The following is a 10,452-nucleotide window of genomic DNA, read 5'->3' on the forward strand; positions in this document are numbered from 1 at the left end:
AGTTAGATCTACTAGCCACCGAACTAAGCCGAGCCTGTATCTCTGTGGATAGTTAAATAACTTCCTTTGACTTAAAAATTTGTAAAATACCAAAAATACAATACAATATCGAAACACTAAAAATTTGCAATGTACAGATTTAGTGTTTCGATATTGCTATAAGATCAATTAAGGCAACACAACTATAACGGGGGAAGGTTAGTAATGGGTTTTAACAGCCTCATTGCTAGCTATATACCCTATCAGGTCGATCTTCACGCTTTCCCTGTGGAAACTATCGTAATTAATTCTAGTGGAATTCTTCACGACCAACCAACTGGGCCAACTGATCTTCTTTCATCCTCATATATCAACCTAAACTGATAGCGCAGGCAGGGTTGCCATTTCATTTTCACCATTTCAAAGAAAAAAGAACCTAACCATAAGGAGACAAGCCACTGACGAGACATATGATAGAAAAAATCATGACAAGTCCGAACTGACAACTGACACATTTCTATTAACTTGTCACCTCTTGTCATACACGGCCATACTACCTATTGCTTTTTATTGCCTTTCATTTCTTAAGATTTTTTTGACATTTGACGTTAGTTCGTCCTTTCTGCCGGCCGGTCTTATTAAATTCTAACCAATTTTGTATCGTTTTATTAAAAAAAATAGTATATACAGTTAATAAGTGGAGGAATTTTAGAATTATAGTTTGTGTTGAAAATAAGTCTCATTAAAACCGAGGTAAGAATTTTTATCAAGAATAAACTAAGTATTGTAAAAGAGTGATGTAATAAAACGCCTGAACACCATGCTTCGACCTTGATTTTCGCGAGTTTCTAAATTGTAAACGACAAACCACTCTGTGAATTCTGCTCCTACCATATTTGGCGTGGACACTTTAAATGTGTCGTTAATTATCAAACTTAAAAATGCAAAGTATTCATCGTTAATTGAAGTGTTCCTTATCTTCGAAGTTTAAAAAACCACATTGCTGTATCGTGTAACAATTATACTTCTATATGTACAGTAAAAAATATTGAATCATTACTATTGGTTTCTTTTTTATTTCTATTTTATAAATACTTGTAACATTATATATTTTTAAATAAAACTTGTAAAGTTAAAAAAAAAAACTAACAAAAACCTTACCTTGTTTATTAGTTGCTTGGTAAATCTAAAAAATAAATTAATTTCTTAATTTAGGATTAATTGTAAGGCTTTTGACATTCAGTTCTCTCTTTGAGCTTAGTAATAAAATTCTGTTAACATAAGAATCTAGAGTTTTATTAGTAATTGGCAATATTCCCCTTTTATTCTATCATAAGAATGCATTTTTCTGTATACATCAAATGTAAATATATAAAGATATTATTATTTATGCTTATAAAATTTCTTGTGTAATAATAATATTAAATAATGTTTTAAAATTATGTGAAATTTATTATTTGTAGTATTAGGATGTTCAAGCATCCTTTCTATTTACTTATAAAAAATATGAGACACTCAAATTTTTTAGACCCAGAAAGCTTAGTATAAAGTATAATATTAAGGGACAAACACTTGACAGAACTAACTAAATATACCTATATAAATTTTATAGTTTATAAATAATATTTTAGATGGCTGATCAAGGCTTTTTGAAAGATAAAGTAGGATTTGCCACTATTGCAATTCATGCTGGGCAGGAACCAGAGAAATGGAAGTCAGCAGCTGTTGTACCACCTATAGTGACTTCAACAACATTTAAACAACCAGCACCTGCTGAACACACGGTACAGTTATAAATAAATAATTAAACTTACTATAAATTTACCTGCAGTTAATTGAAAAAGACATACAGAGGTAACAACTATTTGATAAATATATGTTATATAAATACTACTTGTACATAAAGAAATAATTGACACTTCTGTTAATTATGTGGTGATCTGTATCTAAATAGAAATTTTCTTATGAGATTATAAATGATCACATTTATTTGTAGTTTTGATGTAGCTACATTCTAAACTACAATTACTTCTAAATAAATAAGTGTTGACACTGAAGTAGAATTTTATATTGTATATATTTTTTTTCATTTTGCCAGCCTTCCTTTTAAATTGTTGTCTCTTTTAAAATGGACAAATGTTTTTATATGCAGTGTAATGTAAAATTTTTATTTATTAAATCTTTACATATTTTTATTTTATAAAATCTTTACATCAGAGTTGTCAATTATTTTACATTACTAAAATTTTTTTAGGGCTTTGAGTATGGACGCTCAGGAAATCCATCTAGAAATACACTGGAAGAATGCCTTGCAGCCCTAGAAGGTGGAAAATATGGCATCACTTTTTCTTCTGGGCTCGGTGCTACCACAACATTGGTTGCATTACTTAGTAAAGGTGACCATATTGTGTGCAGTGATGACATTTATGGTGGCACAAATAGATTACTCAGGTAACAAAATTATGTTTTAGATTAATAGCTACTATTAATAGTGGCAGTGGTACACATTGTACTTAATGAGATACATAAGTATTGGAATTAAGAAATGAATGTGATAAATTTGTTTTTATTTTATATGTAAACAGGTTGAAAGGCCTTCTACAGCAATATGATGTGATACAAAATTTAATTTCAGAAATGTTGTAGCACGACAGGGTATTGAAACAACTTTTACTGACTTTACAAACATAAAAAATATTGAAAATGCAATTCAAGAAAACACCAAGGTAAGTGGTTATCATTAAAATGCCTATATGGAATATTTTAATATTTTTCACACAGAAGACTATTTTATAAACATAACATGCAATTTATAACTAGCAGATCATAACAATTCTTATCTTAGGATCTTTTGTTTCTATAATAAGTAAGCTTACATTATATTGTTTTGAATAACAAATCTTGTTGTTTTAAATTTGATAAGCTGACTGAAATAATCATATCTATATCACTGCACCACATTCTAAAATACTATGTATGTGTTAGCAATTAAAGCATAGTAAGTGGGACACTTACTATGTTTGTTTTTAAGGATTGTAAAAAATCTAATGTAAAATATAAAAAAAAAAAAACTCTTTTGAGTTGTTTATAAATAAGCCTATTATTTAAATAAAATTATTTTTATTGCATATACTGACGTACGCAGACAAAGCAGAGTGAAACAGCTAGTAATATATAAAATACTTATGTTGGAGAGGAATGATCACCAAAAAAAAAATTTGTTGGTGAAAATATATAGGATAAAAGATCTATGCTGTCTCATAAATGTATGATGGCTATATTTTTATGATAGATATTCAGATATTGGTTAGGGATACTAGAAATGAGTTTTTTTTTAGATGGTATGGATAGAGACACCAACAAACCCTCTATTAAAAGTAGCAGATATTGCTGCCATCACTGCAGCTGTTAAAAACTATGGGAACATTCTAATTGTTGTGGACAACACCTTCCTTACATCTTACTTACAAAGACCCCTGGACTTTGGCGCCGACATAGTAATGTATTCACTAACGAAGTACATGAATGGACATTCAGATGTTATCATGGGCGCGGCAATAGTTAATGAACCTGAAATAGAACAAAAACTTAGATTTTTGCAAAATGGTAAGAATTTCATAATGTACATATATAAATAATCATTTGTTAGTTAAACAAGATATGTCACTGACACCAGATTTATCCCATAAACACTAGATATAATGTTACATATCATATATCTCTTACTGAATAATTATTGTCAGTTATAAAATAGAAATAATCTTTTCTCAAACATGCTTGGAAATGTGAGCATTATTTTGACAACCTTCTTCGAGATAAATCAAAATTGTCGTACTGATCAGATACATGCGGGCAACGGCCGGCAAAAGTTGTATAAAAATCCATATCTGTCGTGTTTTGCGGCCAGATAAATTACTATATAAACTCATATTTGCCCTGTAATTTAAAAATGGAATGACCTTTTACTTCGAAACATGGCTACCAAGGAGGTAACTAATAAAAGGTTTTATTTAAATTTCGAACTGGCTTGCAAATAGAATGTTGTTTATTGAAAAAAAAAAACAAAGGAACAATATGGCGCGTAAAAAATTATTATCGTACGTTACTCGTCATTGAATTTAAAAAGTAAAATTGTGTTTTTGTTTTCCGCGCATTGTTTGAGAAAAGTACTATACAAGCCTTGGCCACAACTAGGCATTGATGGACTCACGTATGTGTGCCTTGGCTGCGCCTCGGCCCACATTTGTACGTTCGTCCATCAATGCCTCAGTTGCTGGCCGCTGCAGTAATGTACTATTATTTGTGTAGCTCCTTTCAATCGTAATCTTTTTTATTATACTACTGAATTCGAAATGATGTTTGCTGAAAGAAATCTTAAGGATCTATTCAGCAAATCATCTCCAATAACTTTTCAAATTAATTTAGGTACAAAATAAAACAAACTACTCTTGCAACACTGAAATTAAAACGTGAAAAAAGCCGGTATAAATAATTATGTATATCGATAATGAAATTTTATCAATCATGTTAAGCAATGGGCAAAATGATGTTAAGGACATGATAAATGAAATACATAAATATCAGTCGCAAATGTTTTGTAATTGCTGAGAAAAATTGCGATTTCAGACACCAATATTTGCGATTCGTCGCCTTAAACATATGTTGTTATCGTTAACCAAGTCTAGAATAGTACTGTTTATTTAGGTGTAGGTAAGTTTATTTATTATACGGTGATATTCATTACTAACTTTGCCCGCTACTTCATACGCGTTGATGTCAGAACATTTTCTTAGTAACACCTTCAGGAATGCAACTATGAAAATCACGTCTAATTTGGTATTCGCATAAATTTGATATAGAGTAGTTTGTGCGTGATATTGGAATAAACAGACAAAATTTACAATAAATAATGTTTTAGCTTCTATTCCTCTTATTAAGACCCCTCATAATATGTTTTCGTAAATATCTCCCATGTTCAGATATCATCTAGGTACAATAGTATTGTATTAATAAAATTTTACAAAATAGGTGTGTAGAATTTAATTCGAAATACGGGGCTAGTTTGCCGCTGTTTTTCGGTTCGGTTTGATAAGATGTTCTGCATTATCAAAGAGTTAGCCGGAATAGATAGACTTACAAAGTTGTACAAATTCGAACTTACGACCTTTATTTCTATGCAAGATAATAAGAAATGAGCAATTATGATAAAAGGTCACGTGTTTACCAATTAATAGATATCTTCACGCCAGGCCCCTTACGGATCTTACAGAGGAAACGGAACCGAGTGCTAAAGACCTCAATTCTAATGTAGTCCGATAACAATCTTTAGGTATCTATAAATAGTGGAATAAACTTTGTAAGTGGCATAGTTTATTGAAAACGACGTTAATTAGTGCCAATAAAATATACGAGTCATTGCTTCAATAGCGAATCCAATTGAATGATGACTTTTTGGAAGTCATTTTCCTTAACGTGTATTTTATTACACTGTGTAATGATTAAAACCCCACAAGACGCTGTTGTCACGCGGATACTTTTATGAATACATCATTTTGTCGTTATAAATAACCGAGAATGGCAATTTACACTATTGGAATAATTATCCGACTTCTTAGAGAAAACCTCTTTCTTAATAAGTAGTTTTAAGTTTTTCCTTCACCAAAAATAGCGACTCAGTCGTAACAATATTAACTTTCTCGCTATTTTGGTTTAAAAACCAATAAAACACACTGATGAATCGCATACTGTATGTACAGTTGATTTGAATTGCTTTCCAAATAGCGATTTTTTGCTTGGTATAGAAAATGAGTACCTTCAATTTTCAACGTGATAGAAAACTCAATCAAGTTCAAAAGAATTATCCAAATCGGTAAAGAATTAACGAATATATCATGTAACATTAAAAAGAGACGGATTGAGAATCTCCTCACGAAACTACTTAAAAAATGTGCTGATACTATTATTTTACCTAAAATTAGTAAAAACAATGAATAAGTGATATTATAAATGTATTTCTAATTATTTTTTAGCAATGGGAGTTGTACCAGCACCATTTGACTGCTACTTAGTTAATAGAAGCTTGAAAACTTTAGCACTCCGCATGGCACGTCATAGAACATCGGCATTTACTATAGCAAAATGGTTGGAACAACACCCCAAAGTAGTTGAAGTGTTACATCCAGGTAATTATAACAAAATTTTAATAACCAGAGGGAGACTTTGTACAAAAGTCGTTTGTTTGGGTACCTCTGTCCCATTCGTGTTTCAACCCTAAAGCAGTTGTGTTTGCGTGGCTGTGTTTCGGTTTGAAGAATGGGATATGGCGTGAATTTACAGGGTACAGAGGAATAACATCTGAGTCCTCAGAAATGGCAACGCACGGGGGGTCTCATGGGCGAAACAGTATACTCTGTTATGTCCATGGTACTGCTCATGTCTATAGGCGACGGTTACCACTTTCCATCAGGTGGGCCGTCAGCTTGTTTGCTATTCTAATATAGTAGTGTTATTTGTAAAAAATCTCTAAAGTTCATGAGTTTAATGATTTAATTATTATGAGCATATTTTTTTTATATTTCCTAAATTTTTTTTACATGAAACGTTTTCAAATTTCGACGGTGGATGTTTCTTCGGGAAAACTGTTTACTTTCATGAATACTAAATTATCATATTGGATTTTGAGTTGGTATACTTATTACGAATATGCTTGTAGATATAGTATTAAATATACAAAATAATGTTGCTTGAATATTTCAGGCCTTCCATCACATCCACAATATGAAATAGCCAAAAAACAAACAAGTGGACATTCAGGCGTCTTTAGTTTTAAGCATTCCGGTGGTTTAGAGGAGTCAAGAAAGTTTTTAAGCTCCCTAAAAGTATTTATTTTAGCTGAAAGTTTAGGAGGCTATGAGAGTTTGGCGGAATTACCGTAAGTATTATATCTCAAGAAATTAAATTTGTTACTGTAATTAAATAGGAAATACTACTTTCAGACTTCTTTAGGAAAATGGCATAAGTCAAAGTTTATATATGTATGTTCAAGCACAAAACTACATATGAGATAAAAATATAATTGGAGTTATATGTAACTATTTAAAGTTGTACTGAAAAAATAACCAGTTTTTTCTCCAAAGAATAATAATAAGATTGCATATATAATAGAACAGAAAATAATTTTTGAAACTTTAACACGAAATTGATGTGACGCGCGATTTATATAGAAATTATTCTCATATTTCGACCGGTAGTTATTCATGGAAAAATGTTTAGTTTCGGAAATACTAATGTAGAGTTTCAGGTTGATTTTCCGTCACACCTAGATAAAAGTGTAGCTTATGGCAGTGTTATCAAATTGCTCACTAACATGTTTACTTTATTACACATAACTCTGTGTATTTATGACTAAAAAAATATGACGTAATATTTAATAATGAATTGCTTGTCACGTTAATATACGTGTATAAGATACCAGTGCTGAGTAAGTCCTTTAATCTAAAATGTGTAAACTTGGTAGAAAATTTTGCACTATCATTTTGATGATAATATTATTCATTATTCATTATCCATTATCCACAGTAGCTTTCCCCTATATTTATTGTTCCTGATCTATTTTAATTAATTAACTATACAATATTCATTGTAGGGTCACATTCTTTTAACTTTCACTTGACAACTTTAATTACCATTTACATCATGCACGCGGTTATCGGTTTGCGAAACCATGTGCATATTCTTCTGCATATTCACACACACACGCACGCATGCACGCATGCTCGCACGCACCCGCACGCACGTACACACACATACACACACACACTTCTGCATATAAACACGTTTCAGATTTTAGTACATAGTGAATCTCTGAGAGTATTTCTATTCTTTAGTATTTCTTCATAAGGTTCATAGTCATATAAAAAAGTAAAAACATATTTCAGTCTCAGTATTTCCATAAGGATAATAACAATATTACCCATTTCAATAGCAATAAAAAATACCGGAAAACCTATTTAGGTTTTACCAAGTACAAAAGTTTTATCGAATTCAATATAAAGGTATTGACATAATTTTCCTTTACACCTTTTTGGTGATTAACCGACTTATAAAAAGAGCTAGTTTTAAATTCACCTAAACACTCTCGTGTGTATAATAATTACAAATTATCATTTCCTATTATGAATTGAAATAGTGTTAGTCTCGTAATACAAAATTTGTCGTAATTGAAGCTTTGTTTTTTTAATAAAGATACAAAACTTCATTGATCATCCAATCCATAATATTTAATACGTGTTAAAACATATAGTGTATGCGATATTAGATAGAAAGGTAAAGAATGCTCTTTACTGCTCTCTCTAGAAGAAAAATAGTACGGGAAATAAATCATACAGACAACACAAGGGGCAACCTTATCAATAAAAGCGATCTCAAACAGTTTAGATAGTTATAGATAATTCAGATTTGCCTAATATAACTATGTACAATTATATATATTAACTCTAGTATTCATTATTTACAGATCATTAATGACACACGCGTCAGTCCCCGCTCAGCAGCGTCTCGAATTGGGCATAACCGATTCACTGATAAGACTATCAGTTGGATTAGAAGACACGACAGATCTTATCGAGGACTTGGATCAGGCTTTCAAAGCTGCGTTCTGAATATCTAAAATAATATTACACACAAATGCCTTTTGTATTAATTTATATAGTGTTTGTAACAAACGTTAAACGTTTGTGTAGAGATGTAGGTACCGCACAATGACTAATCATTGAATCTCGTATTTAAAATTCTAATGTAGCGACGAATAAGTGTGCCGGAAATAACTTTGCATAGTTCACCTGAGGGTAATGTATTGAATAAGTGATAATATTTGAAATACTTCTACTTAATTATATTAGTTTTTTTTTTTTTTTTGTTAATTTCTCCATATGTTGGATATATATTATTATTAAGTATTTTTTGTTAAATTTATATGCATATATTTAACAACAAATACTGTTGAAATTACAACTGTAATAATTTTGAAATGAAATCATATAATCAGTGACATGATTTCGTGATGTTGTTGTATGATGTAATTCAATTAAATTTCGGCCCAGTTTTTTTTACGGTACCTACACAGTAGTTAGAACTTATTTTATATGTTCCAATTATTTATAACATCTTGTTGAATTATTTATAGGTACAAAGTATCTTTATTATTACTAATTTCTTTATATTAATGGTCCTTTACTGACAAATATACATCACCATATTTTTATGTAATCTTTTTTCTTTATCTACATAAAAACGAGTATTTAAAAAAAATTTAAAAATATTCCTCAATTATTAAAATTTAAAATTAAAAAATAAGACGAATGAATGGTTTAGAACAGATGTTGAGTCAAGTACTGGCACTCTCACATTTGTATTATACTTTAAAATTTGCATTTGTTGTTTGAAAGTCAGTTACAAGAACCCTACGCCGTTAAAGTAGATTATGAAGTACATAGGTGTGTTATACTAAGTCTATGTTTTGAATTTTTTTTTATACCACAGGTGGCAAACAAGCATACGGCCCACCTGATGGTAAGTGGTTACCGTAGCCTATGAATATCTGCAATACCAGAGGTATTACGCGTGCTTTGCCGACCCTGAAGAAACCTCTTTAATCCATTAAATTTAGATCTAAAACTATTTTTTATTATAATATTTGCAAATCTTCTATTATATAACTGTCATAAGATGATTTTTTTTTAATGGAAATGGTAACCCCACCTTCGCTTTCGGTATACGCTGGCGGGACACCAGTGAGGGATGATAGATGAGTATGAAAGCAGGTCAGTAAGCCCATCGTAACGCATTCCACTAGAATTAACCACGATGGTTTCCAGGAGGAACCACGTGGAGGTCGACCAAAGAGGGTATATTGCTAGAAATGGTGCTATTGAATCTCATTACTAACAATCCCACGATGAATATTGATGAGCCCACCGTGCACCTGGTTATACGGTGGTTTATTTAAAAATCTTATGAATCATAAATGTGTTTAACTTGAAAACTCAGAAGAAGGAATTACATAGAAGTTACAGTTTTTATTTTATCATTCCTTCTATGTAATTCCTTGTTCTTAACTTCAAACCCACAAATATTTTCAAAGAATATTCTCAATTCTCCTGTCTCGCTTGAATCGGTAAAATGGTATGAATTCATATTTTTATTTTGCGACATCTTGTGAGCAATAGATGAATTACAATACCACAAATAATTTTGCTGTCAGCTTTGCCACAATCTATCGTTTGAAAAATTAACTAATCTTGATTAAAAAAAATCCATATTTCTTGAGAAAAGATGTATACAAAATATATTGTCGGCCTAAAACTAAATGTTGTACTTTAAAGATAATATCCATTAATTTATATTTGCCTATTATTATTTTTTTACAATAAGGCTTATTCCCCACGATATTATCTTTGAAAGAAATGGTCAAAA

General features: G+C 30.8%; 1 protein-coding gene across 1 annotated transcript; it reads left to right on the top strand.

Annotated features, from left to right (window-relative positions):
• Positions 1 to 556: 556 nt before the first annotated feature.
• Positions 557 to 9,241, top strand: LOC113518308 (cystathionine gamma-lyase). Its single transcript, XM_026903168.3, has 8 exons — positions 557 to 732; positions 1,611 to 1,763; positions 2,234 to 2,430; positions 2,615 to 2,705; positions 3,318 to 3,585; positions 6,009 to 6,161; positions 6,736 to 6,910; positions 8,495 to 9,241. Exons 2-8 carry the CDS (start codon positions 1,611 to 1,613, stop codon positions 8,637 to 8,639), a joined length of 1,182 nt encoding a protein of 393 aa, XP_026758969.1. The 5' UTR covers positions 557 to 732; the 3' UTR covers positions 8,640 to 9,241.
• The last annotated feature ends 1,211 nt before the right edge of the window (positions 9,242 to 10,452 follow it).

Source organism: Galleria mellonella, unplaced genomic scaffold (assembly GCF_026898425.1).
Source record: "Galleria mellonella isolate WM207_F2 unplaced genomic scaffold, CSIRO_AGI_GalMel_v1 utg132, whole genome shotgun sequence".
In the NCBI taxonomy this organism is placed as follows: domain Eukaryota; kingdom Metazoa; phylum Arthropoda; class Insecta; order Lepidoptera; family Pyralidae; genus Galleria; species Galleria mellonella.

What these genes read in the sequence shown, in the direction of transcription:
- LOC113518308 (XM_026903168.3), top strand. Translation starts at nt 1,611, where the DNA reads ATGGCTGATCAAGGCTTTTTGAAAGATAAAGTAGGATTTGCCACTATT. An exon ending in CAGCACCTGCTGAACACACG is followed by an intron (nt 1,764 to 2,233) that starts GTACAGTTATAA and finishes AAATTTTTTTAG; the next exon opens with GGCTTTGAGTATGGACGCTC. An exon ending in AGTTGAAGTGTTACATCCAG is followed by an intron (nt 6,162 to 6,735) that starts GTAATTATAACA and finishes TGAATATTTCAG; the next exon opens with GCCTTCCATCACATCCACAA.